The sequence below is a fragment of the Panicum virgatum genome, chromosome 2K (assembly GCF_016808335.1).
Source record: "Panicum virgatum strain AP13 chromosome 2K, P.virgatum_v5, whole genome shotgun sequence".
In the NCBI taxonomy this organism is placed as follows: domain Eukaryota; kingdom Viridiplantae; phylum Streptophyta; class Magnoliopsida; order Poales; family Poaceae; genus Panicum; species Panicum virgatum.
In genome coordinates this window covers 44,780,953-44,805,845 of record NC_053137.1, presented here as the reverse complement: position 1 = coordinate 44,805,845, position 24,893 = coordinate 44,780,953, and the positions used below count along the sequence as shown (strand labels likewise).

The 24,893-nt window shown below is 50.4% G+C and overlaps 4 protein-coding genes across 18 annotated transcripts; 2 read left to right on the top strand and 2 right to left on the bottom strand.

Moving 5' to 3' along the window:
* Positions 1–280: 280 nt before the first annotated feature.
* Positions 281–5,480, top strand: LOC120695643 (phosphatidylinositol N-acetylglucosaminyltransferase subunit A-like). Of its 9 annotated transcripts, XM_039978849.1 has the most exons (10): positions 286–734; positions 2,514–2,642; positions 2,760–3,332; positions 3,595–3,749; positions 4,168–4,258; positions 4,395–4,511; positions 4,658–4,761; positions 4,951–5,041; positions 5,116–5,202; positions 5,307–5,480. In XM_039978849.1, exons 2-9 carry the CDS (start codon positions 2,526–2,528, stop codon positions 5,188–5,190), a joined length of 1,323 nt encoding a protein of 440 aa, XP_039834783.1. In that variant the 5' UTR covers positions 286–734; positions 2,514–2,525; the 3' UTR covers positions 5,191–5,202; positions 5,307–5,480. The 9 variants fall into 9 exon arrangements, 3 of the variants coding, with proteins under 3 accessions (XP_039834785.1, XP_039834784.1, XP_039834783.1); XR_005683763.1 differs by lacking the exon at positions 4,658–4,761 and having other exon boundaries at positions 281–734; XR_005683762.1 differs by lacking the exon at positions 4,951–5,041 and having other exon boundaries at positions 282–734; positions 5,086–5,202.
* Positions 5,481–7,856: 2,376 nt separating this feature from the next.
* On the bottom strand, positions 7,857–15,630 carry LOC120695641 (endoribonuclease Dicer homolog 4-like). Of its 7 annotated transcripts, XM_039978843.1 has the most exons (7): positions 15,397–15,630; positions 15,113–15,219; positions 12,465–12,570; positions 12,104–12,326; positions 11,803–11,914; positions 10,930–11,095; positions 7,857–8,104 (listed from the first exon to the last, which is right to left on the bottom strand). In XM_039978843.1, exons 3-6 carry the CDS (start codon positions 12,543–12,545, stop codon positions 10,930–10,932), a joined length of 582 nt encoding a protein of 193 aa, XP_039834777.1. In that variant the 5' UTR covers positions 12,546–12,570; positions 15,113–15,219; positions 15,397–15,630; the 3' UTR covers positions 7,857–8,104. The 7 variants fall into 7 exon arrangements, with proteins under 7 accessions (XP_039834777.1, XP_039834778.1, XP_039834776.1 ...); XM_039978844.1 differs by lacking the exon at positions 7,857–8,104 and having other exon boundaries at positions 10,741–11,095; positions 15,113–15,240; XM_039978842.1 differs by lacking the exon at positions 7,857–8,104 and having other exon boundaries at positions 10,741–11,095.
* Positions 15,631–18,892: 3,262 nt separating this feature from the next.
* Positions 18,893–19,594, top strand: LOC120695343. Its single transcript, XM_039978618.1, has one exon. The coding sequence runs from the start codon at positions 18,893–18,895 to the stop codon at positions 19,592–19,594; it is 702 nt and encodes a 233-aa protein (XP_039834552.1).
* Positions 19,595–19,995: 401 nt separating this feature from the next.
* Positions 19,996–24,337, bottom strand: LOC120695640 (sugar transport protein 7-like). Its single transcript, XM_039978841.1, has 2 exons — positions 23,753–24,337; positions 19,996–21,737 (listed from the first exon to the last, which is right to left on the bottom strand). Exons 1-2 carry the CDS (start codon positions 23,895–23,897, stop codon positions 20,311–20,313), a joined length of 1,572 nt encoding a protein of 523 aa, XP_039834775.1. The 5' UTR covers positions 23,898–24,337; the 3' UTR covers positions 19,996–20,310.
* Between the last annotated feature and the right edge of the window lie 556 nt (positions 24,338–24,893).

The following is a 24,893-nucleotide window of genomic DNA, read 5'->3' as shown; positions in this document are numbered from 1 at the left end:
CGCCGGCGCCGGAGAAGATGAGGAAAAAAATATTGGTTAAACATTTTTAGAATATAGATTCAACATTTTGGAAATACTAGTTCAACATTCTGTAATTGTTGAATTAATATTTTTAAAATGTTGGTTTAACATTTTTGAAATATTAATTCAACAATTTTTTCAGTAAACAGATCTTACTAGTCTTTTAAAAATAAGTTATTAACCATCTTCCACGAGATGTATACAGCCCCCGACCTCAAACGGCACCACCTGCTTCTGCCTGCGTCTCCCTAAATGCCGTTTGATTCCGATTCGTGCCCTGCGGCCATGCCACGCCATTCGTCTCGCTCCGCCGCGCGATTGATTTGAATCGAGGCACGGCTTCCGATCTTACCGGCGGCGAGTCGACGCCCCCTAACTCCCTCCCCGCCCTCCGCCCCCCCCCCCCCCCCTCCCCTGCTCAACAGGCGCGCGGCCCCGAACCTCCTCGCCGCATAATCCGCAGCTCCTCGGCGCAGGCCAGGCCCGCTCTTCAACGACGTCGAGTCGAGCCCCGTCCTCCTCCGGCATCCTAGCCGCTTCACTGACCGTTTGTCCGCCGTCCACCGGCCGCCTTCCCAGAACCGTCACCAGCCCGGGCGCCCGTGACTCTGCCGTCGGCGATCTCTGCTCCATCGACTCCGACGGCCCTACCCCTGCGTTGACGGCCAGCCGCCCACGGCCGGAGCGGACTGCCCTCCTCAGCAGATCTGAAGGTATTCCAAAAACTTTACAGGTGAAATTACGACGTCGTGTCTTTGGATGAGCTGATCTCAGCCTCAGCGTAATAGTATCATCACACATTTCCTCTTGTACGTATGCTAGCTATACGATTATAAGCTGTGCTGATGCTCACCTGAATCCGTGAGTACATTTGGTACAAGGAAATTGGACGTGCTGATTGCCACATGGCGTCGAAATATTGACAGTGCTTTTGGAGACGCAATAGGTCCCCCAAACATATTTTGGGCGCTACATACTGCCTTGTAGGCTGTGTCACAAAATGTATTGTTCTCTTTCTAGTAGTAGTTTAAAATGGTCTACTGGATTAATGTTTGCTTGGGACTCAAAATAGTCACACTGGCACACTGCTAGTGAAACAACATAGGAAAGAGATCATAGTAGTGGTTTGGATGAATCCAGAATGTTGCTAAATGCTAAACTTATCATCTGTTCTAACTTACATTTATGTGCATTTTGGTGTTGATCCATGTAATAAGGTGTTGACTACTAGTACTTCTTTGGCCCTGTTTGGATACTCTAACTTGGTTAGAAGTTAGAGTTAGTTTCTAGCTCTAGACTAACCCTGAACTAACTCTAACCCAAGTGGTGTTTGGATGAAAGGGTTAGAGTTAGATTAAAGGCACTTTTTCAATTATTTGCCTCCTTTAAACCTTCTTTGCAACCGGATCTGTTGTGGCAAGTTTTTGTGGTGGCGGACTTGGAGGCCGCGACGCTTGTGGGCCGGCGCTCGGAGGAGTGCCGCTTGGACAGCCCGCCGGCGCTCGGAGGAGCAGCACTTGGACGGCGGACGGCCAACGCGGGGCTCGCTGCGGTGCGCCGCGTGCGGCTGCCACCACCGGGTCCCCGAGGCGGCGCCCCTCCTCGCGCTACCCCCCTCCACCACCGCTGCCGCAGCCGCCCGCCGTGCGCCGTGGCGAGGAGGCGCCCAAGGACCACCTGGCGGCCGCGCGGAGGGGCGGTGAGGGGGAGGGGGCAGGGCGGCGCTCGGAGGAGGGGCGGAGAGGGAGGGCGCGGAGGGGCGACGCTGCAGGCCTCCGCCAGCGGCTCGGCGACGGTGAGCACCACCGCCCGCGAGGGGCAGACGGCGAGAAGGTAGCGGGCGCGGGGAGGGTCGTCGAGGGGGGGGGGCGCTGGCGGCGCGCGCGGACGGGTGAGGCTGCCGCAGAATGATCCGAAGAGGGGAGAGAAAGAAGGGAAAAGGTGGGGGCCACTCCAATCTAACCCAAATAAGCACCCCTTGGAGAGGATAGTTTTTTGGGGTGGGTTAGATGCATCTAACACAATCTAACCCACCATGTTTGGATATTTTTGGGTTAGATGACCCCAATCTAACCCAATCTAACTCTAACCCATGGATCCAAACAGGGCCTTTGTAAAGAAATCACGGTTGGAATTGCAAGGTAGGAAGCAGTTATGTAGCTATGATACTGTGCTTTCTCTGGAATGGGGATTTTTTTACCAGCACTTGCGGCCTCTATTCTCTTTTCAATTGTCATTATTTATTAAGTTTGAGATGCATGTCATGATATCCGTAAGCTGGTAGTAATTTACGGACCACCTTTCACGGTCTGTTTTACACAAACAAGTATGATTATCTGACTATTAAGCTTTATTTTATTAATAGGATGGTATGGGTTTGATTATATGGTTCACTATCTTTTGCTTTTCTCCAGTGTCACTTCCCCTTTGTAAACCCACTCCTATTGTCTATTTGTCTAGCATCATGGTATGTTTTTTTTTTTGAATTTCAGATTTCCAACACAATGGATCGGCAAAAGCACAGGATACTGATGGTGTCCGACTTTTTCTTCCCAAACTTTGGTGGTGTTGAAAGCCACATCTACTATCTGTCGCAATGCCTGCTTAAGCTTGGCCATAAGGTCCTAATTCTCCTCATGAACTGTTTTGCTCGGATCAAATAATAGGAACTATATAAACGGTCAATTGAAAACTATCTTTTTCTTGAAAAAAATAAGACAGTTTTGTTTGGTTTCTAGGTTGTTGTCATGACGCATGCATATGGAAACCGATCTGGAATACGTTATGTCACAAATGATTTAAAGGTTTATTATGTACCGTGGAGACCATTCCTGATGCAGAATACACTGCCTACATTATTCTTGACATTTCCAGTTGTAAGAACCATTATCATACGTGAGAGAATTTCTGTTGTGCACGGACATCAGGCTTTTTCTACATTGTGCCATGAAGCATTGATACATGCCAGGACGATGGGGTACAAAGTTGTCTTCACAGATCACTCACTTTATGGTTTTGCTGATGCCGGAAGCATTCACATGAATAAGGTGCTGCAGTTTACACTTGCAGATATTGATCAGGCAATATGTGTTTCTCATACAAGCAAAGAGAATACTGTACTGAGGTCTGGGATATCTCCGGAGAAAGTTTTTATGGTTCCTAATGCTGTTGATACTGCAATGTTTACTCCCTCCCCTGAGCGTCTAAGCTGTGATGAAATAGTTATTGTAGTGATCAGTAGGTTAGTGTACCGAAAGGGTGCAGACCTTCTTGTGGAAGTAATTCCAGAAGTATGCCGTCTATTTCCAAAGGTGAGTCGTAGCTACATCAAAATAATATAGGTTAGTGCATGCATATACTAGGGGAGAAGCCTTTGTTATGGAGCATTATACACAGACTGTCTTAATATTATAAATTTGTCAATTTTTGCACCATTAAAACCAAGTGTATGTCAGTCATTTGACGTTAATGTCCAGCTGTTCTCGTCTTGCATCATTACTTTCTTTATGTATATGATGTGTTGGATCGGATCAGGTGCCTGTATTTTGTAAATAAACAACTCCATGGACTCAGGTTCGCTTTATCATTGGAGGTGATGGTCCAAAACGTGTGCGACTTGAAGAGATGAGGGAGAAGTTCTCCCTTCAGGATAGAGTTGAAATGTTAGGAGCTGTGCCTCATGCTCAAGTACGGTCAGTTCTGATCTCTGGTCATATATTTTTAAACAGGTAAGTTTTCTAAAATTTCACCATTTTTTATTAATATATGGTTTCTACCTTTTATAGTGCGTTTGTCCCTCATTTTCTCATTGGATACAGGTCTTGAGCCATTTTGAATATAGGATATCTTTTCTGCACTTGCAGTAGGATTTTGACATTTTTACATCAGATTCATGAAGTGCTTTATGATCATGTGGGCTGTCAACATATATTTGACATATGATTTAATGTCTGGGAAGTTTTTTTTAGGAGTTTGAATTTACGTTAGATGGATCATGGGTAAACAGAAGTAGAGCTATTTTTTCTCATCTTTTATATTCTAACCTCTTTTAGAGAAACTAGATTGTTCTCGTGACTCAGATGAAAGAAGTGTGTCCTGTATGTGGATAAACCACAATAATAGTGAAACATTTTTTTTTACTTTCAGTTCACTTACGGAGGCATTTTGCATTGCCATTTTAGAAGCAGCTAGCTGTGGACTGTTGACTGTAAGCACTAGAGTCGGAGGTGTCCCAGAGGTATATGCTTTCTGATACTCCCTCCAATTTTAAATATATGACATTTAGGACTGTTGACAGTAAGGTTCTCTTTTATAGAGAATGATTTTAGTCAGATGATTTCAGAGTTTCCTGCAAACCATTCTTTCCTTTTCAGGTTCTTCCAGATGACATGATAGTACTTGCAGAACCAGCTCCAGAAGATATGGTACGAGCTGTTAGGAAAGCTATTGACATGCTGCCTGGAATAAATCCTCAAGTTATGCATCTTCAGGTGAAGTTTGACTCTCAGATCTCTACACATTGTACAAACTCAACAATGTACCACGTCACTTGCGAGCATTTTACAGGAGCTTTTTAAATCAGAGATAACTATCCAAGTTTTCTGATATTCATTCAGTTGTCTCTAATGTGGATTAGATGAAAAAACTTTATAGTTGGGATGATGTGGCCAAAAGAACAGAGATTGTTTATGATCGTGCAGTGCAATCCTTGACAACAAATTTGCTAGACCGCCTTCCCCAGTGAGTAAACATAAACTGTCAAAAACTCACCATGACTACAGCAAAATTATTTTGTATCATTATCTGATGTTCCAATTCTAAATCCTGCAAGATAATGTTTGGCTTTAGGCCTAGGCAATATCACTACATATTTGCACTGACATCAAAATTGATATATAATTCACTCACACACCTCTGTAATGGTATTAGATATCTCACTTGTGGAGTTTGGGCGGGAAAATTGTTTTGCCTGGTTCTGATAATCAATTACCTACTATGGTGCCTTCTAGAATTCTTACAGGTAATTGTGTATTCATGCTATTTTTTTCTTTATGAGATTTGAAGGAATCCTTATACGACGAGTTCCCTCCACAGCCTGCTGAAGGTATTGAAGAAGTCCCAGATATAGGGCCGCTACATGCTCATTCAGATTTAAGAGATGATTTATGAAGTTTGGACAAAGTGAGTTAAGAAGAGAGATGTGATCCTTCTCAGAAATTTCTTTCAACGTTTCTAAAAGAGAGGACACCATTCCTCATTTTGGATTTTTTTTTCATGGTGGTTAGAGCCTCAGAAGCAGACACATCTGAATGTATAGTTGGGTTGGCTAGTTGACTCTATCAGCCATGCATGAGCACGAATCGGAACTGTCTAAAGTTCAATGAAACATATCAACCCAGTTGTGCATTGGTGCAATGTTGAAATGAGCAACATGATTTAAGAGCGCATGTTCTTATTTACAAGCAAGCCCTGCTATCAATTGCAGCTGGGAGTCTACTAAACTAGCTATCGACTGATATGATCATTGCTTTGTAATTGCCTAAGCTAATCTGGGGCACTGAAGTTACTGCTGATCTCTTCAAGAAAAAAGGGTGTTGCAGTGCTATTAACTTATATATAGAATCCTGTTCCGTCACCTAAGAAAAGACAGGAAAATTCGGTCGTGTAAACATGCTAACTCAAGAAATATTTAACTACATTCAATCATGATGAAAGATAGAGAGCTCCTTGAGATTTGAAATGAAGGTCACTTGGCATTTTCAACTTAGTAACTTACGTTCTTGTTAAATCTATTTGCCGTTGCTATATTAACATGTTCCTCTGATCAATACGAGTTGGCAACGTAAGATAATAAGAAAATTGCCCAGTTTTCATGCCTTTTATGTGAGCACACATTACTTCGGGGTGATGAGCGGCAACACAAAGTTAATCGCTTACAAGTAACCAAGTAGAAAGTAGGAACTGAGTGAATACGAAAACGTCAACCTGCAGGATTTACCTATCCTAGCCTTCCAGTCGGCACTCGGCAGTCAAGGAGCCATGGCTCCAGATTCAAAAACTAGCCAATGCAGATGCAGGTACCCACTGCAAGGATAATTGGAAGGGAAAATTGGTTCCATAGCACCCAAAGATCACAAGAATCGGATAATACCACTGAAAGAACTCAGTTCCGTGAAATAGCACTGAAAGATGCGGACGTTAACCGGAAATAACATTTCGTTAAGTATCGTCAAGTTTGGAGCTAACGGTGTGAAGCCCGTTCACCTCCATGCGCATAGCGCACAAGCCGGCGCTCGTGCATACGGCCGACGCTCACGCGCTCAGGCGGAGCTCACGCGTGCGGCCAGCCCGACTGCCCGAGCCACGCCACCCCTCATCCCTCTCCTCTGTGCAGCGCCCCGACGGAGTGGCGGCGGTGGCACGCAGCAGCTGCACAGTTGAGCTGAGCAGCGCCCCGACGGAGTGCAGCTGCGCGCCGCAGAGGCTGCGGTGGGGATTTGCCTTCGCTGCCGTTGATGCTTCGCCTGTTTGGTGCTGCCACCTTGCTGCCCTGCTGTAGGCTGTAGCACGCACAGCCACGACCGCAAACCTGGGAAACGAGCCGCCGCAACGCAAACACAGCCCGCAGGCACACTTCAGCGGCAGCCTGTGTTAGAAATCTAAGCTTGACATTGGCATGGTTAGAACTTGCGTGCGTGAGTTGTGTGTGTGCAGCTCAGTGTGTGCGCCATGGGCGCGGGCGTGTCGCGGCCGGCGAGCACGGGGTGGCTCGGGTCGGTGCGGGCGACGCGAGAGGTCGAGCTAGCGCGTGTAGGATGACTAGGTCGAGGTCGTTGGAGTGGTGGCGGGGAGTGCGCCAGGCCGTTGGGCGCGTGTGCGGGTCGCATGGGCGGAGCGCGTCGCCCGTGCGTGACGCACAGCGCACGGCGCGCGCGGCGCGCGCGGCCCTGGCGGAACTGCCGGGCGTGGAGGAGAGCCCACGCGGCTATAAGAGACGCCCTCCCCTCCTGTGTAAACTTGGCCCGGTCTAGTTGAATAACGAGAGCCAACATACAGGCGAGATTGAGCTCGCCGGGGCGTTCCTCGCCATACTTACTGTTCATCTTCCACCTCCCGCCATCACGTGTTCTAGCGTGTGTGAGCGACGGCCGGTGTTCGTGAGAGAGCAAGGGCGTACGAGAGGAAGCTAGGGGCCCGACGGCCTGCAACTCTGAAGTCTGAAGTCTGAACCACCCAAAGCTGATTTAGTACATACACAGAAGAACACATCCGCGAAGAAGGTCGGCAGCAGCGTATCCGACGGCGCCGCGTGCCCTTCCTCTTTGCGGATGCCGCCGTCACGCACATCTCCTCCGCTCCGTCGACGCTGCGGCCGGCGGTCCTCACCTCAGCCTTCCTCTCGCATCCACACTCCGGGCTCGTCATGCCAATTTCGCCTCCCGCGCAGCGCCGTGGACTCCGCGGTCCTCACCACAGCGGCCTCAGCTTTCCTCGCATCCGCACTCCGTACTCGTCATGCCCCGCCCACCTGCGCGGCCATGGCCCTCGTCGCCGACGCCGCGCTGTCTGGAAAGGACGCTCGGGGACGCCGTGGCGGCCTGCTCCAAGGGAGGAAGACGGGCCTTGGCTGACATGTAAGCCTAGATGGAAAGCGTTCACGGCGTGAGACAGCCACCGGACAGAATGATATTTGAAGGTGACGGATGCATCTTTCGGTGGTATTTCACGTGAGGAGGTTCTTTCGGTGGTATTTTCCGATTTTTGTGATCTTTGAATGCTACGGAACCAATTTTCCCTAATTGGAAAATTGATGTACCCCAACAGTCATCACAGCATGATATGCACCCCAGGAAAGAAGTTTAACCATGTACAAACCAGAAGTTACTAATCCCGGGGAGGGATCCACAGGCTGATGCTAGGCTGATGCTGATGTTTTGCCACAACACGATGACAATGTCTAAGCATCAATGAAAGAACAATTATACCACCTGACCTAGGTTAAAAGAGCAATGTACATATTGCAACGGAAACAAGGGTTGTAGAGCAGCATAAGGGCTGGCGGACGCCCTCCTTGGGATGGTGCCTGTCACACCCGGTTCTTAAAAGAAAACTGAATGCATAACTATATGTATGCTAGGATCAAGTTTCATACATATAGAGACATTATAAGTGAATAATCAGTAACAATATCACGTAAAAGAGAAAAAAAACAACAAATAAAAGACTATCAGAGTTATACAGCTTATCCTGAAAACGAAGACTCCAAACTTCACAAGCAATCAACTGGGGGTTGCGTACGCCTAGAACTCAACATCATCTTCAAAAGACTTCACAGCAACTTTTCCTTCTGAGCAGCAGTAAGCAAGGGTGAGTACACTTATGGTTGGTACTCAGCAAGGCCACAAGAAATAACTAGAAAATGATGTAAATCCATCTTTAAATTTATTAATCATGTGAGGGTCCAAGCCGCTCTTGACCGTGAGCACGGCTAATATATCAGTTTTACACTCTGCAGAGGTTGTACACTTTCACCACAATTCGCGTAAAAGTTCCGAAGAACTTTGAACCCAACCACGCATATGTGCTGATCAGGCACAATACCACACTTCCGAGGTGTGATTGCATAGGGACACTACGAGGCCTTTACAAAGAATCACTATATATACGCACTGGTCCCTTGCTAGCTTCTTTTACACGCTCCTCAAATATCGATAACCCAAAATCCACCAATCAAACGCCCCAGGCACGACATATAGATCATCTAATTACTTAGCCAAGACCAGAGCCATATAATATTGTGGTTGTACGGTTTTCTTGGGTGGTTCTCCATGTTCCAATTAAATTATATCATCTTGTAAATAAAGCATAGATAGAAGTATGGTTAGGGTCACTTGACTTTCTCCAACGAAAAGCTACTCTTACTGCTCTTCAGCTTTTGCTCACTTGGAACTCTTGAGCTTCAATCTTCAAACAGCGATCCTTCTACTCGAAGCAATCAACGAGCAACCATACAAAGCAAACAAAAAGATACAACTAAGAACATTACACCATAACAAAAGAAAGGCTTTAAAAGAACATATTAAAGGATAGAGCTCACTGCTATAGTTACGAGAGCGCAAGAAACACGGAAAATGGAGCTAGGACGTGGAAACTATGGGATAAACAATGAGTAAGGATTTAGTCGCGATTAACCAAAGGGTTAATGACTAATGGAAAATATTTGTGAGACACAACAAAGTGTGCTCACAGAGGGTAACGAGGTGATAAAGCTATTGCACACGTCATAAGGATCACGTGAGCGCAAGAATCGATAAAAACGGAGCTAAAACAGAAAAGTTATGGCTAAAACAAGATCTAAGGACTTATTTGTAAGAGAACAGAGCTTCCAGGGGCTAGATCTGGAGAAACCGGGGACTAAAACATAATTAAACCCTATACTTGGGGGTTAGTCTGTAAAACTACAGCTCCTGGACGGCAGGTTCAATTTTGTAAAAGCGCAGGGGTTAAAAACAAAAGAAACAGGACTGGTTCGCAAATACTTTTGAACTGCCATGGACCGTGGTTTGATTTCTAGAAAAGAGAGGGGCTCTTATGAAAAACTACCTAGGGTTGACCGGTACGGGAAAGATTTGACTCTGGTTGAATCTAATCTGGACGCTAGGTTTTTGATCGGACGGCTGAGAAAGATCGAGCGCGGCTGAGCGGTGGTGCGGTTGCCGGCGGCGAGCAGGACGCGGCGGCGGAGCATCGGAGTAACGCAAACCTGCGTTCCCGGGCTTGATTTTGGACGAGATCCAGACGAGGAGAACGGGCGCGATGCGAGGAACACGATGGTGGGGTTAGAAGGGCGCTGCGGTGGCCGGAGTGGGCCAGCGGCGGCGCACGGCGGGTTTCAGCTCCAATGAGCTAAGCGGGCACGCGTAGAGACGAAAAGAAGGGCAAAAAGAGGCCGGCGAGCTTGCTTACCTCACGGCGAAGCTTCTAGTCTAGCTGGCGGCGGCGCGGAGGTAGCAGGGAGGCGGCGCGGCGAGCTCCGTGCGACGGCTATGGCGGGCGCAAACTGCTGCTAGGGTTTGCAGGGGCAATTGGAGGCGGCTGCTAGGGTTGGAGCTCAAGGGGGCCCGCGGGGTCCTATTTATAGGGGCGCGGGGTCGAGCCTTGACGTGCACACCTAGGGCATGGGAGTTCGTGTCCCGTCCGGACTCGGGTCCGAGTTCGGTGTAACCACGCAAGGGAAAAGTGGGTCCGGCCTGGCGCGTGCGCGGGTAGAGCTCCGGGGAACCTCGATGCGTGGCCTAGCTCGGGAGGGGGGAAGGCCCACGGGCAGAGGGGCACTCGGCGAGGGCTAGCAATAGCGGCAGAGGCACTGCGCGAGGTGGAAGAAGGCCCTGGCAGGTGGGGCCCACCTGTCAGCGGCGGCAAGAGAGGAAGGCGCTAGCGAGACGGGCAGGCGCGCGGGGGACGTTGTTGGGCCAGGGAGCTTGGTTGGGCCGGAGGGAAGGAGAGGAAAAAGAAGTACGGGCCGGCAGTGAGGCTCTGGGCTGAAACGGAAGGAGGGAATGAAAAGGAGAGGGAGACGGGCCGGACCAAGCTGTTGGGCTGAAAACGATGTTTTTCTTTTTATTTTCTTTTGCAAAAGAACAAAACAAATTCAATTTGAATTTAAACTCAACGAATTCAAATTCAAACTGAACATTAGGCAAAGAAGTAAGGCAAAGCTGCAAGAGTGCAAACACACAACCAACTTCAATTAATTTTTGAAAATCACACAAACTTTACTTATTTTTACTAAATTCCCTGCGAACAAAAGAAAATGTTGTGAAAATTTTAAAAACCTGAGAAAATTGTGGTTTTATTATTTATTTTAGTCACATCCAGAAATTTGAAAATTTCGGGGTGTGACAGTGCCTACGCATCCGAAGATTGCTTGATATGTCCAAATCGCTCAAGGCACCACAAGGCCCCTTGAGCAGCATGGTCTTGTGCGGCTTTCTTTTGAGGCTTGGGGTCACCGAAGCACTCTATGACAGTGTTGACAAGTCCCTCTAAGCGGACAGTCACCTTGCAAGTGAACCTGCAGAGTTAACGCGAAAGCAGTCATTGCCATTTCAAAGCATAATTATGAGAGGTTATGAGTATATAATAACCAGGTTATCATGGACAATCATGAATTATTCTAGCACACAGATGACAAATGATGACCGCTAACTGAATTTGAGCCACTTTACATGTGCTACTACTTAAGGAATTAAAGGTGAACATCATGATTAGAATAGTGGCTAAAAAAGAAGCGAAGGAAAAAAAATGTCCCCATTGCCGTTTCCTATAACCAGAAATTTTGGAAAAGTCAGATAATTCTCCGTTTAATTCTTTTTGAACTAATTATATTGTTATTTCTCATACATACTAAAAATGATTTGGTTGTTTTATTCTCAGAAACAATATTGCTTTCTTTTCACCTTTGTTTATTCTTTCAGCCAGCTAGATTGGAAAGAGCTTTAAGGTATTCAGTGTTTACATGGCCAAAGTACTTTTCATGCATTTGCAGCGATCATATTCCAGCATTTGCATTATAATATCTCCCAATAAAATCCACCATAAAAGGATATTGTATACAATGTTATGGTTAATCTTTTTTTGGGTGTGTGTGCGTTGGGGGGGGGGGGGGGGTACAGAAAATACTGCATCATAGGTTATTCGGCTGATGTTATAGCATTTTTATACACATGGAAATCACATGAACGTTAAATTTAACATTCATCAGTTAATAGGAAAACTCACAATATGTTGTGAGGAGGTCCTTGCTTTTCGAAGTCAAATGATGGTTCTTTCCAGCCAAATGCAGCGCATATTTTTGGCAACCTCAACCTTGCTGGCCCATTAACTGTATAACCTTTGAATTTCAGTAAAACAATAGCTTACAGGAGAAGTGTAGCATTAGATATCTGATGAAGGAAGAAGTAAGAACACTGATGCATATACATTAAAAAAGCATGCTATAGCTCCTCACCAACTTTCAAGAATGAAAGAAACTAACGCACATAAAGCCAAATCATATCAATTGCCATGTAGTACCAATCACCTGTAAATGAGATACTACGAACGCGCCCCTCGCTGCGACTATTCGCTTCACCAGAGCTTTGCACTGCACAATCAGTGAGTACATCCATGGGATCGTTGCCAGTAGAAACTTCAACTGGAAGACCATCGGGAACATTGTTCTCCATGGCAGAGACTTCAATTTCCTGTTGTGGTTGGACAATGGACCCTGAAAATCCAGTCTTCCTGCGCTTGACTAACTCAGTCTACAAGGACAGCAATTGATAACATCAGAATACAAATATATAGATTTAATCTGCTGAGATTAAAAAAACTCAAGATGCCGCAGTAAATTCAAAAGGTAGATAGGAAAATGGATGCGAGAGATTTTGGCAATCTTTTACATTTCTATCTTGTAACCCCACTTCCTCCTCTGAAGTGTTGATTGGCACAGCACTGGGCTTATGCTTCATGGGAGGCTCCATAACCACTGAACTGAGAGGAGTGGTCCTGACAAAATGTTACTGGTTAGTTATATGCCATTGTTGCGACAAAAGTGTATTGAACATAGTAAAGGTTAGTGGCACAAACAGAAATTGTTCTTCTAATGACAATTTATCCAAAGACAAGTTATTATTGAAACTGTTTACTAAGCTAGCAAGAGAATCATATTTTATCACAGTAACGATACCTCATCAACACGGACTAGAATAATTGTATGCTCAGTAGCATATGGTACAGAACTAACCCTCCGGAGAACATATGCCCCTGGTGATCATGCACCTTATATAAAAGATAGCCTGCATGGTGCTTAGTAAACTCACCAAAAACATAATAACCACTGCAAATTCCACTCAACCACTATGAGGTATGGTTAATGTCATTTGGTGTATCATTTATCAACAGAACTAGTACAAAAGTTTCTTGTTCAGAATGTGTGAAACTTTTGTGAGGATTTCAGCAAAATGCATAGGTCTTTCACGAATCAAATTAAATTTGAAGAAGTTTTGTCAACTTTATAATCCATGTGATAAATAAATTATAAAAGGTTATGCACGTGTGGTGAGGGAAGGGAGTTAACACTGACATTATTGCACTGCAGACTACTAGTAACGGTAGTGACGACAGAACAACTTGCTTTAAGGGGGTGTTTGATTACTTGAGGCATAATACGCCCCAAATAAGCCTATCCAAACACTTAGGTTTAAAAGGTGAGGCTTATTTCCTGTGGGCCCACCAGGAAAAGAGCACTTAACAGCCCCTACCCCTCCACAACCCTATCCATTCAGCCCCTTTTAGGACATTAATGAGGGGCACAAATGTCATTATCTACTACAGAGGCTTATTAAGCCCATAAAACCAAACACCTATTTAGGCTTATGGGCTTATAATAAGCCTCGAGGAACCAAATAGGCCCTAAATAACAAAAAGACAGCCGCAATAACACAGTCGACCATTAACAATCCTGAAAAGGTTCGGCCGTTGCAAGCTCTGATTTGTTGTGAGAGAAAAGTACTGCTGGCTGGCTGCTGGCTGGTGCTGGTTTGTTGTGAGAGAAAAACACTGTTGGCTGGATGCAGCGAACAGCCTTGGACGAAATACTACAGTGAGCAGGTGATGACAAAATACTGCATTTTTGGTTAGCAAGCAGATTTGGTTCCTGCTTGTTATAGAACAAATGCCATTTCTGGTAACCCATCTGCACTTATTCACAGTGTCGTGGTGTGCAAACCCACAGCCGGGTGGCGTAGTGCACCCGCCTAAACCCTGAGGGTGAGTACTCGGGGTTAGCTAGGATTAGTCCAATTTAGATGCAAGAATACGATGAACACAGCAGGTTTAGAGTGGTTCGGGCCGCTGGAGCGTAATACCCTACATCCACTGTGTATTGTATTGCCTGTGCTCTCAAGAGGTTGAGAACGGAATTGTTCGGAGTGAATCCGAGCTTGTGTGTTGTATCTGGCTTTGCTTGGCCTTTTTTTTGGCTTTACGTACTCCTCCCTTTTATATTTCAAGGGAGGAGTGTACATAGTCGTTGGGTCCCCGACAGATGGGCCTAGCGATGTAGTATAAAATAACATACTGTACAGACATTATGGCGTTGCAGGCGACGGAAATCTTATTCCTAAATTTCCTTGCTTTGCCTGTGGGAATCTTCCGTCCTGCATAGCCATGCCCTGTCTTGTCGAAACGGCGCCAGGACGTAGCTTGCGGCGTAGCTTGCCGTAGCCTGCCGCGTAGCTGAACGGCCGTGTAGCTTGCGGCGTAGGCGGTATGATGAAAAAGTGCCGTGCCGTCGTATCCATTTAATGCGGCAGACGGGCTTTGCGCGGATGCGGCGCATGCGGCTGCACTGTACCTCGGTAATATGCGGTCTACAGTGAAGCCTGATAAAAGCTGCCCCGCGTGCCGCCGCGGCAGAGCACGCCTCAACCACCCACATTGAATGCGGTGGGTGGGCGAGTCTTCCAGCGGAAGACTCGCGCCCGCGCCTGCGGCTGCGGGACACGTGGCGCCCCCGGACCCCGCCCCGGCGGTATATTGGTTCTACGCGCGTGGGAGGTCCGGACAGACGCGGGGAGGTCCCGGACCCATATGGGGGTTCCGAGCCCTCGGCTGTTGGCGCGGAGCTTCCCTTCCTCAGGGACACGTGGCGTCGCCGGACCCGTTCCCAGAGCGGAGAACGGGTCCGGGGCCGTTGGCCTGGTGAGGTAAGAGCCGGACCCCTGGGGCCCGGCTGCTTCGCCCCTTAGGGCGTAGTTATGGATGACTACGCGAGTTCTGCCTTGCTGCAGTAGAAGTGGGTATCCCTGCTATAGAGTACCGACACACAGCCTTCAACCTCCCAAGTTTTCTAATCTAGAAACCATCAAGCTGTCTGCTCGTTGCCATACAATCTTGCGTCAACTATAGACAGTAACCTTTATATTGCAAAAGAAATAAAGATGCAGAGGCATGTATCGAACTACGAATAGGGATTTATTTTTACCCCGAGCAAAAGAAAATATGAAATTGTTTTTTTAACAAATAATATGAATTAAGAAGAATTTACCATCACAAAAAGATGCATCAAACGTAGGGAGAGGAAATGTCTCCACGGATGAACGAAGATCCTGATCCTTCTTCAAACCCAAGGCCCAAGGGGATTGGTGCTGCGCGCTGAAGTAGAACCGAATCGAACTACGGGCGGTTAGGTCGGATTTAGTGGGGGGTGAACCACGCAGCACACAAATCATCCACAACCAGCTGATATGGTGAGGAAGAAAGAGCAAAAATACGTCCAATGCTAGAACAAAACCCTAGACCAAACCATCCAGGCGAGCTTGGGTTGCTTACCGGCGAAAGTAGAAACGGGATGACGGATCTCCACCCGCGCGGGTAGAGGAGGTTGCAGACGCCGCCAGGCGAAAAACGATTGCGGTGGAAGAAGGGCCCGGTTTGCCGCGCCGCGCCGCCGGCGGTGAGGTCGCCGGTGGTGAGGCGCGAGACGGGAGGGGAGAGCGATTGCTTAAAAGTGTGTGAGTGGGGGAGAGCGATTGCTAAGGCCTAAGGCACGTCCAACGGGCCGATAGCAGGTTGCGGTTAACAGGTCCACGTAGGAGCGAGAAGATGAGAGAGGAAAGGATGCTAGCCAAGTTGGTTAGTAGCTCGGGCGGCACCCCTAAAGTCGTGAGTTCGACTCTCCGTGAGAGCGAATTTCATGCTGATGATAAAAAAATCTCCTCGCTGGTCTCGTGTGCCAAATCACTAGTTGTGAGACGGCACAGGTCGGCCTGAGGACCCTTAGAGGACCCTTATATGGTCCAGGCACAGTTCCCAAAGGTTACGTCTCCCAGTGTCAGGACGGGGTTAGGGTTCGAGAATTTTCTTGGTCAGAGAAGCCGAGGCTTCCTCTTAAGTTAATACCGGTGGGGTGGTATTTCTCCACCCGGCCGAGTTTTTTTGAGAAGATGAGAGAGAGAGAGAAAAAAAATTGTCGAGCACGGGTGACAGTGGGAGAGGAGCTCGGCCGCCGTCGCGCGGACGAGTGGTGGTGCAGCGATGAAGGAGCGTGGCCTCGGGCGGGGGCCGGTAGGCGGCGTGGCCGAGCTTCTGCGGCCGCCTGTACTGGCCACCCCTACTCCTCGGTGGAGCTCGAGCTCGCCCGCCGCCGCCAGTGCTGGGGAAGCGGGAGCGCAGGCCGCCAATAGCCCAATACCAGGGCCGCTAGCGAGCAGAGCAGTGCGGGCGAGGGGAAGCGGCCCTAGGAGACGGAGGGGAGCAGCAGCGCCGCTGCCGGCAGCGGCAGGGTCCGGCAGCGAATCCCCCTCCAATCCCTCAGATTTTCTCTTTCCGGTTTTGCCCCTAGGCCTGGGGCCCACGCCACCACGCGGGACCACGCGGTGGACCCTGGTCCGACCCAGGCCTCGTTCGGTTGCAGCCGGAACGGCCCGGAACGAGGCCCGTTCCGGCCGGATCGGCCTGGCCCGACTCGAAGTCAGGTCTGACCTGGAACAGCTGTTCGGTTCGGCCTGGTCCGGGAAGGAAGCCGGCCCGGTTTTTCTCCTCCCCCGTTGGAAACGTCCTGGAATGGAGCCAGGAGTCCTACCCTCCGGCTCCAATCCGGCTCCACGCGCGAGGGAGGCGACGCCGACACGACTGGTGGTGTGCGAGGCGACGGCTAGGCGGGGCGAGGAGACTGCGTGGCTTCACAGCGGCGGCGAGGTGACGACGGCGCGACCTCCTTCTCGCCGGTGATCCCCTCGCTCTCCCCTTCGTCCTCCTCCTCTCGCCCTCCTCTAGGTTTCTTGGATCTTGCCGCTGCTGTGAAGCCACGCCATCTCCGCCATGGGATCTTGCCGGTGATGGGAGCGCAGCCTCGCTGGCCGCGGGGGCCGGATTCGTAGGGGCACTCCTCGCCAGCGCGCTCAGTGCCTGGGCCTTCGTGCGCGGCGGGGGTGGCGCCGGCGCCGTCCTAGCCACCGTCCTTCAGATCGGTCCGTTGCTTGCTTGCTGCTGCCGCCGCCGCCTCCGCCGATCCCCTTCCTCCCCTCCTCTTTTCCTTCGTTGGCTTGCCTTCTCCGCCATGACGAATAATCCCCATTACCCCATGAAGATGCAGTAGCAAGATGTAGATTAGATTGTTCCGGTGTCTGAAACATGGATGCAGCTCTTAACGCTTGAAATCTTACCTGTAAGTTGCGATTATGTTTTATTATTCTTGCAGCTGGCCGAGTTGCCTCACGCTAGTTATGCAAGGCAGTAAGTTTAGCAGCTGCACATATCAAGAGGGGCAAACCAGCTCCTGGCCACTGGAGTTTAGTGGTTGGGGTTGAGAATGCTTCACCACGTTACATTATGTTTCTTTACATGTGATTTTTACTTTTCTGAGAATGATTGATTGTTGGCTGACTAATTGAGTTATGATCCCCTTCGAAAGAATAACATCCTCTGCACTGTTTCAACAACATTACCTAGAATCTATTATACATCCTTGCACACATAAACACACTTTTTAATCAGATGGGTTATTAATGTTTTCTGTTCACTTATACATAATTCAAGGGATTTTATTTATCATTGCAGGTGGCCCAGTTGGCTGGCTCAAGTTCTGCTAGTCAGTTCAAGGGATTAGATTATTACAGATTAATATCCTGATTATGGGTTGCCCGTCCTTTGGTGTTTAAGTTATGTGAGCTTGTGTACTGTGTAGACCTGGTATTTGAGCTTTAGCCTAGTTAAACTGGTATTCATGGATGCCTGAATATTTCTGTTAGTTTGATCCATGGTATTTGAGCTCTAGCCTAGTTAAACTGGTATTCAGTTTACTTGCATCTTACTTTTTATGGGAAAATTGTGACTGTGACAAGCTAGCCTGCTTGTAGTATAAAACCGCCAATTATATCGTGATGTGTTAGAACAAATGAGCTGACTTGTTGTAGTACCAAAAAAATTATGTTCATATGCATGTGTCAGGCTTGAAATCTTGTTCTTTGTTTAATCTATCTAGGATGCCTGGAAAAGTAAATTTGTTGGAGCAACAACATTTAACCTTTGTAATCTTTGTTCATGCAGGTTGACGAAGGCAATGATATGCTGCATCAAGTAGCTACAGTGCTTTGTCGCATTTGATGAAGCCCGCATAGCTAGTAGACTAGACTTTTATCATTTTGTGATGGCTAGGCATGATTTGTTCGTAGTTTGGTTGCTTCTTTTCATTTGTTAGCTCTGTTGTGTTGCCCTTTCTTTTAGTTCCGAGCAAAGCCAATGGAAAAACTTCTGAAAATACGGCGCTCTGCGAAAACTCGCTTGTACCATGTGCTCAATGTATGTTTTTACTTGCATCAAATCCAAAATATATATTTATCAACTATGGCAGCAGCAAAATTTCAGAAACAGTAAAAGAGGATATGTGTAATGCTCAACCATTGTTGTGCTCTGCTATTGCTGTTGAATGGTTCCAGACCCAGCAGTCGAACCGAACGGCACCAGCAGGATTGGTTCAGGGGCAGGATCGGTCCAGGCCAGGAATGAGTGGATCCACTCGGTTCACTGGATCCTGGTCTGGATCGGATCTGGTGGCAGGAAGCGATCCAGAGCTCCCGAACGAGGCCTCAAGGTTCGGATTTCGGAACCGATTCCAACGGGCCATGGCGCCGTGCCGCCGTCTCACCGGTATATATCCCCAATTCCCCATGCCGCCTCACCACGATTTCGTCCGCTCGTCGAGCTCGGCGCCGGTGACACACGAGGCGAAGCCGATCGACCCGTCCCCTCGCGCACCGGCGGCGAACCCCAAACCCAACAAGTGAATCAGCTCCGCACGTCCGGTACCACCCCCCGTGGTGTCGCCATGGCAACGTTGTGCGCCCGGCCCGCGGACTGCTTCGCCGCCCGCGCGTTCTTCGAGGCTCCTCTCCGGCCGACGCCGCAGCGGAAGTCTCCGGCCACGGCTTCCCTGCCTGCGCCCGGGCCGACGCGCGGACGGGCGACGGCGAGCAGCGGGCGGCAGCGCGGGCGCCGGTCTCCCCCGGCGGCCGGGGCCGGCTCGCCGCCGCACGAGCGCGCCATGGAGAACGTCGTGATCCTGAGGCGCGGGGAGCGGGTCCCGCCTGTGTTCGCGGAGGCGTCGACGGGACCCACCCCGGCCGAGGGGGCGGGCTTCGCGCTGGCGGGGAAGGATAGCCGCGGCGTGCACGAGTCCGTGGTGGCCGCGAAGCAGAGCACCACGGTGGCGGCGGAGAAGGAAGAGCTGGTGGCTGTGGCTGCCGCAGAGCGCCACGGCGCCGATGCCACGAAACCAGAGGCCGTGGCGGCCGCCGCGCGACGGACGCTCCCGCAGGCGGAGGAGGAGGAGGCCGGGCGGGCACCCTTGTCAGCCGCGACGGCTCAGCCGGCTCCGTACGCGGGCGCGTCGTTCCTCGTGGCCGCGCCCGATCCACGTGCGCTGCCCATCCCGGCGCTCTTACTGAAAGCCCGCGGCAGGGGCGCTCGGCCTCGGATCCGTGCGCTCGACGACGAGCGCGCACCAGCACCCGCGGCTGCGGCAGCATGAGCTTCGAGCAAGCAGTCCGGGAGACGAGACCTTCCACAGGCGTAGGCTCGCTTCCTTGTGCTGTGTCGTCAAGATTGTTGCGTGCCCAACTGTTGTTTATGTGATGCCCCTTTGTCTGTCTGTAGATTTAGAAATTTGGAGCATATTTAGGATCGTCCTGAAGTGACACTTTCACACTCTGTATGCGATTTCAGGCCAGTCTCAGCGAGAGTTTTATGGAGGGTTTCATGACATTAAATATCATCAATTTTATTGACATAGCAAGAAGAGAGAGCGATGAAATTTCATGGGATGTGAGGAGAGTTTCGTCATCATAAAACTCATCTGGCACACTCCCACTGAGACTGGCCTCAGAACATGTTCGTGTGTCACCTATGTGATCCTTCAAATTCCTACTACTCTGTACACGATTTTTTTTCTTTCAATTGAAAATGACAAAATCATCAAGGCTTGAAGAGCATTTTCGCCTTGTTTTCCTAAGGCAGCATGATGTATGTATGGAGTATATCTATGTCCCTGCAACTATGGTGATATAGGTGAGGAGAAAAGGAATAACTGAAGATGTTTTTACACTCTTACCGCTGTCGCCACGCACAAGCATGCACACCACCATGAAAACTAGTACATACAACTTTCACATAAGATGGGTACAGTAAACATCCTCATAGAGGCTACAGCTCGCTCTGCCCCTCAGCTTTCACATAAGTCTACCTATGTCACTTGTGATTCTTGTTGGCAGGCGCAGCGTTGGCCTCAGCTGCTGCGCCCCAGCCGTCCTCGAGCGGCATGTCCGGCATGACCTTCTTCCAGAACCAGTGCTTGCGCCAGAGCAGCACCATCTCCTCGATGGGCACGCCCTTGGTCTCGGGGAGGAAGACGTACACGAAGACGGTCATGACGGTGATCCAGCCGGCGAAAAAGAGGAAGATGCCGAACTTGAAGGCGCACAGCAGCGACAGGAACGCCTGCGCGACGGCGAAGGTGAAGAGCAGGTTCACGGCCACCGTGATGCTCTGCCCCGCCGACCGCGTCTCCAGAGGGAAGATCTCGCTCGGCACCGTCCACCCCAGCGGGCCCCACGACCACCCGAACGCCAGCACGAACAGGCAGATCACCACCACCACCACGATCGAGTAGCTCCGGGACAGCTGCTTGTCCGCCCCGAACTTGACGCCCAAGATCACCGCCACGATCACCTGGCAGACGACCATCTGGATCCCGCCGCTGATGAGGAGCTTCCGGCGGCCGAGGCGGTCGACGGTGCCGATGGAGATGAGCGTGGAGGAGAAGAGCACGGCGCCGGTGAGCACGGAGGAGTAGAGGGACGCGTTCCCGCCGAAGCCCATGCTCTGGAACAGGACCGGCGCGTAGAAGAGGATGGAGTTGATGCCCGTCAGGATCTGGAACGCCGGCATGCACACGGCCATCACCAGCTGCGGCCGGTTGCGCCGCTCCAGGATGTTCCGGAACGGGTGCTCGATGGTGTTGGCCAGCTCGCTCGCCTCCACCATGTCCGTCATCTCGGCGTCCACGTCGGCGGTGCCGCGGATGCGCTCCAGCACGCGCCGGCCCTCCGCGGCGCGCCCGCGCTCGATGAGGCTGTTGGGCGTCTCCGGGAGGAGCAGCCCGCCCAGGGTCATCAGCAGCGCCGGCGCCGCGGCCAGCCCCAGCGACAGGCGCCACCCCCACGGCTTGATGTTCTGCGTGCCGTAGTTGATCAGGTTCGCCGAGAAGATGCCCAGCGTCGTCGCGAGCTGGAACATCATGTTCAGCCCGCCGCGGAGGTGCGCCGGCGCCATCTCCGACAGGTACAGCGGCACGGCCTGGTTGCCGAAACCGATGCCGACGCCGAGCATGATGCGGCCGAGGATGAGCATGGCCAGGTTCACGGCGGCGACGTTGAGCGTGGCGCCGACGAGGAAGCTGACGCCGCCGCAGACAATGCTGGCTTTGCGGCCGTAGTTCCTGGTGACGGGGGACGCCGCGAGGGAGGCGACGAGGCCGGCGAGGTAGAGCGAGGAGGTGAACGCCGCCAGGCCCTGGTTGTCGTACTTGCAGTAGTTGTTCTTGCTACCGGAGTTCTTCCTATGGAACACCGCGGGGAAGAACTTCTCCAGAAATGGGTCCATCGAGGTCACTCCTCCTGCAGCATTCGGTCAGTCAGATTGGCACAAACTTCATCATAATAAAAATGCTAAATTTGTGTTCTCATGTTGTGGCATGCGAATCTTCCTATCTGTGGCGCGACGCACCAAAATTTTACGTTGGATCAGTGAAGGCCCTGTTTAGTTCTCAAAAAAAATTATGCTGTACCTGTCATATTGAATGTTCGGACACATAAAAAAATAACTAATTACACACTCTAACTGATTAGCACAAGATGGATCTTTTAAGTCTAATTAATCTATGATTGAACATTATTTGTCAAGTAACAACGAAATTGGTTACAGTACCAAAACCAACAACTTTTCACCAACTAAACAGGACCTAAAGCATTTTTACATAACCATTGCTAAAGTGTCTTTTTGGAGACCATGTCAATGACCGATTCGACTTGTATTTCTGGAGACCATGCCAATGACCTTTCAAATTTCTGCTAGTGTTGCATCCAAAGGTTCCAGTTTCATCAAATAATTCCAATCCTATCTTTTTTCTTATTCATACATTGTTGATGGAAATCTTGCATGCCAAAAGCCCATGTAGCAAAAACGCATCTTCAGTGTTCAGTTTCAATCTCATGTGCCGACTTCCGAATTTAAGGAGGTTAGCTGGACTAACAGTGTTTGCCTGCCTGATCAACACAACCACTAGCATTTTCTTTAGTTTTCTTTTATCTACAACAGCGATGAACTTCAGTACCTGTTGTTGGAGATAATATCCATTAAAAAAAAGGGCGTACCCAGTGCCGTAGGCTTCCCGCACTGTGCGGGGTCTGGGGGAGATAATATCCATTGACCACAAATATTATTTTTATAATCGCATCGAGCTGGTGGCCATGTATGCTGAGGTAGGTTTTTGTTAAACAAAGCCAATCACGAGGTTATTGTAATTCTGTAGTCGCGATACGATAGAGTAGTTATCGCCGACGGTTTTGCATGCGACGATGTCTTGACTTCGTATCCAACATCCTTTTTAAAAAAAAAGAAATATACAGTAATACTAGTACTTTCTAACAATATGACTTTTGCAGGTTTTGTCTTCGCCTGAGCGGCGAGTATGGCTCCACCAGTCAGTGGACTCTCCAACCACTCCCGGATTTAAATAAAAAGTTTATACAAACCAAAGATTCGCACGGCGTGCGCGCATGTCGTTTCTGCATCTTTTCCCCTTCCCTGCCGTGCGTCATCTGCTCTCGTGTAGGTGTAATCGTGTCACTTGGACCAACCACTACCCAGTGCAGCAAACCGTGTACTGAGAATGACCGGTGGCCAGTGGGTCCGGCGGTCGACCTCGACATCTGCTCATCGGTTCTGGCGAGTCGCAACCGATGTTCAAAGATTCTACAGGGGTTAGTGAAGCGCAAGCGCTCATGCAACACGAGCTAAAAACATCTTTTCGAGGTCGGGTCAAATAATCGGGCTAAAAACATCTGCTCATCTCTGCACTGACGAGGGAGGAGAGACCAGCAGGAGATGGGAGCGCAACGGAAGCTGACAGGCGCCGAACCGAGGCGGGCAGGCCGAACACCCCCGGCCGCCAGCTCGGACTGCAGAGCTTTGCAGCGTCCGCGTGTCGCCTTCCCTGCAGCCTCGTTCCTCCCTCCGAGTCCCTACCCCCAAATCCTAACTCCCTCCGAGTCCGAGTCCCTATCATCCGGTCGCGGCAGGCAGTGGGGGAAGGATTCAGGCGTGTCCGCTCGAGACGCCGTGAAATCCAAACAGGCCTGCGCGACGGGCGCTGATGCGCGGACAGCGTAGTCCGGGCCAAAACTGTTGCTGGAGCGAGCGAGAGAGACGGCCACCTCACACCTGGCCTCCGCCGAGGGCTCGACGCCGCGGGGCTAGTTGCCGGTGCGTGCGAGCCTGCCGGAATGATTGCGGAGCCGGCCAGCGCCCGGCGGCGATTCGGCCGTCCATCCCTGGCTGAGATTTAAAAGCAGAGAGCGGCAGGCTGCGGGGGGGGGGGGGGGGGGGGAGGAAGAGAGAGAAGCGTGCGTACCGGAGATGCCGATGTCGTAGCCGAAGATGGCGCCGGCGACGGCGGCGACGAGGCAGGTCATGGCGACGGCGAGCGTCATGCGGCCCTTGTACTGCGCGGCGCGCTCCGTGTGCACCCCTAGCGCCGCCACCCCGCCGCCCGCCATCGCTCCTCCCACGCCGCTCAGCTAGGTCCTCTGCTCGATCTCCTCCTCCGAGGATCGGACCGGCGGCTGGAGTGGACCGAAGAGCGACGAACCGAGCTGCAGACTGCAGCAGCCACCAACCGCGCCAACGGCCCAACGCCACACCGAAGCAGTGGTCCAACTAACAGCGCGCGGACATATATAGGAGTGGAGTCTTATCTCGCTCGCTCCCCCTCCTCCCCGTCTGATGGCAGCAGCAGCAGCAGCAGCGCTTGACCTGACTTCCCTGACGGCTCGGGGAAGATAGCACCCGGCAACGACGGAGGAGAGTGATGAAGTGAACGCGGACAGCGTGGCTGCCGCTGCCGGGCAGCAAGTTGAGGGATAGGATGGCCGCGGTTGGGGATGCGGTTGCCTTGCCTACAAGCAGCGAGAGCAGGCCGACAGCTAGGCCGTTGCGTTGACCCAGACCCACCTCCCGCGGCTCGGGCCCCGTGGCCACTGCATGTGGGTTGCTGAGCCCAGTCTCAATGGGAGTGTCATTGACATAGTTATTTAGACTAGAATTTTAAAAACTGTGTTAATGGAGTGTTTGATGATGATACTCCTCTCATATTTTATAATATTCCTTTTTTTCATACTATTAATATATATTAGCAAATTTAATATTTATAAAACTTTTATGACATTCCTGTTAGAGACTAGCCTGAGCGAGCGAGGGAGGCGCGCGTGTCGAGTCTCATAAATGACCAGGAAATGGGAGCGGGAGCGAGCGTGACGCGCGCGGCGACGAGCGGCGCCTCCTCGCCCGCGCCGCAGCCGCCCACCGCAGACCCCACGGCCACGGCTCCTCCCCGTCTCCACACGGCCAAGCGCCCAAGCCGCCCAGCCGGTCACCGTGTCACTGTCAGGAACCGCCTGTAACTTTCTGTCCTTGTTACCGGCCGGGAGATCGGCGTTGGTTAGAGGAACAGTAACATTTTAATTGCTAATTATGATGGCAAACAAAACTAGTTT

Bases quoted from the DNA above. Each gene is read 5' to 3' on its own strand.
- LOC120695643 (XM_039978849.1), top strand. From the start codon at position 2,526: ATGGATCGGCAAAAGCACAGGATACTGATGGTGTCCGACTTTTTCTTC. The intron at 2,643-2,759 runs GTCCTAATTCTC...TTTGGTTTCTAG, and splicing joins TGCTTAAGCTTGGCCATAAG to GTTGTTGTCATGACGCATGC. The intron at 3,333-3,594 runs GTGAGTCGTAGC...CCATGGACTCAG, and splicing joins TATGCCGTCTATTTCCAAAG to GTTCGCTTTATCATTGGAGG.
- LOC120695641 (XM_039978843.1), bottom strand. From the start codon at position 12,545: ATGGAGCCTCCCATGAAGCATAAGCCCAGTGCTGTGCCAATCAACACT. The intron at 12,327-12,464 runs GTAAAAGATTGC...CTGTCCTTGTAG, and splicing joins TGGGGTTACAAGATAGAAAT to ACTGAGTTAGTCAAGCGCAG. The intron at 11,915-12,103 runs GTGATTGGTACT...TGAAATTCAAAG, and splicing joins TCGTAGTATCTCATTTACAG to GTTATACAGTTAATGGGCCA.
- LOC120695343 (XM_039978618.1), top strand. From the start codon at position 18,893: ATGGCAACGTTGTGCGCCCGGCCCGCGGACTGCTTCGCCGCCCGCGCG.
- LOC120695640 (XM_039978841.1), bottom strand. From the start codon at position 23,897: ATGGCGGGCGGCGGGGTGGCGGCGCTAGGGGTGCACACGGAGCGCGCC. The intron at 21,738-23,752 runs GTACGCACGCTT...CGAATGCTGCAG, and splicing joins CTACGACATCGGCATCTCCG to GAGGAGTGACCTCGATGGAC.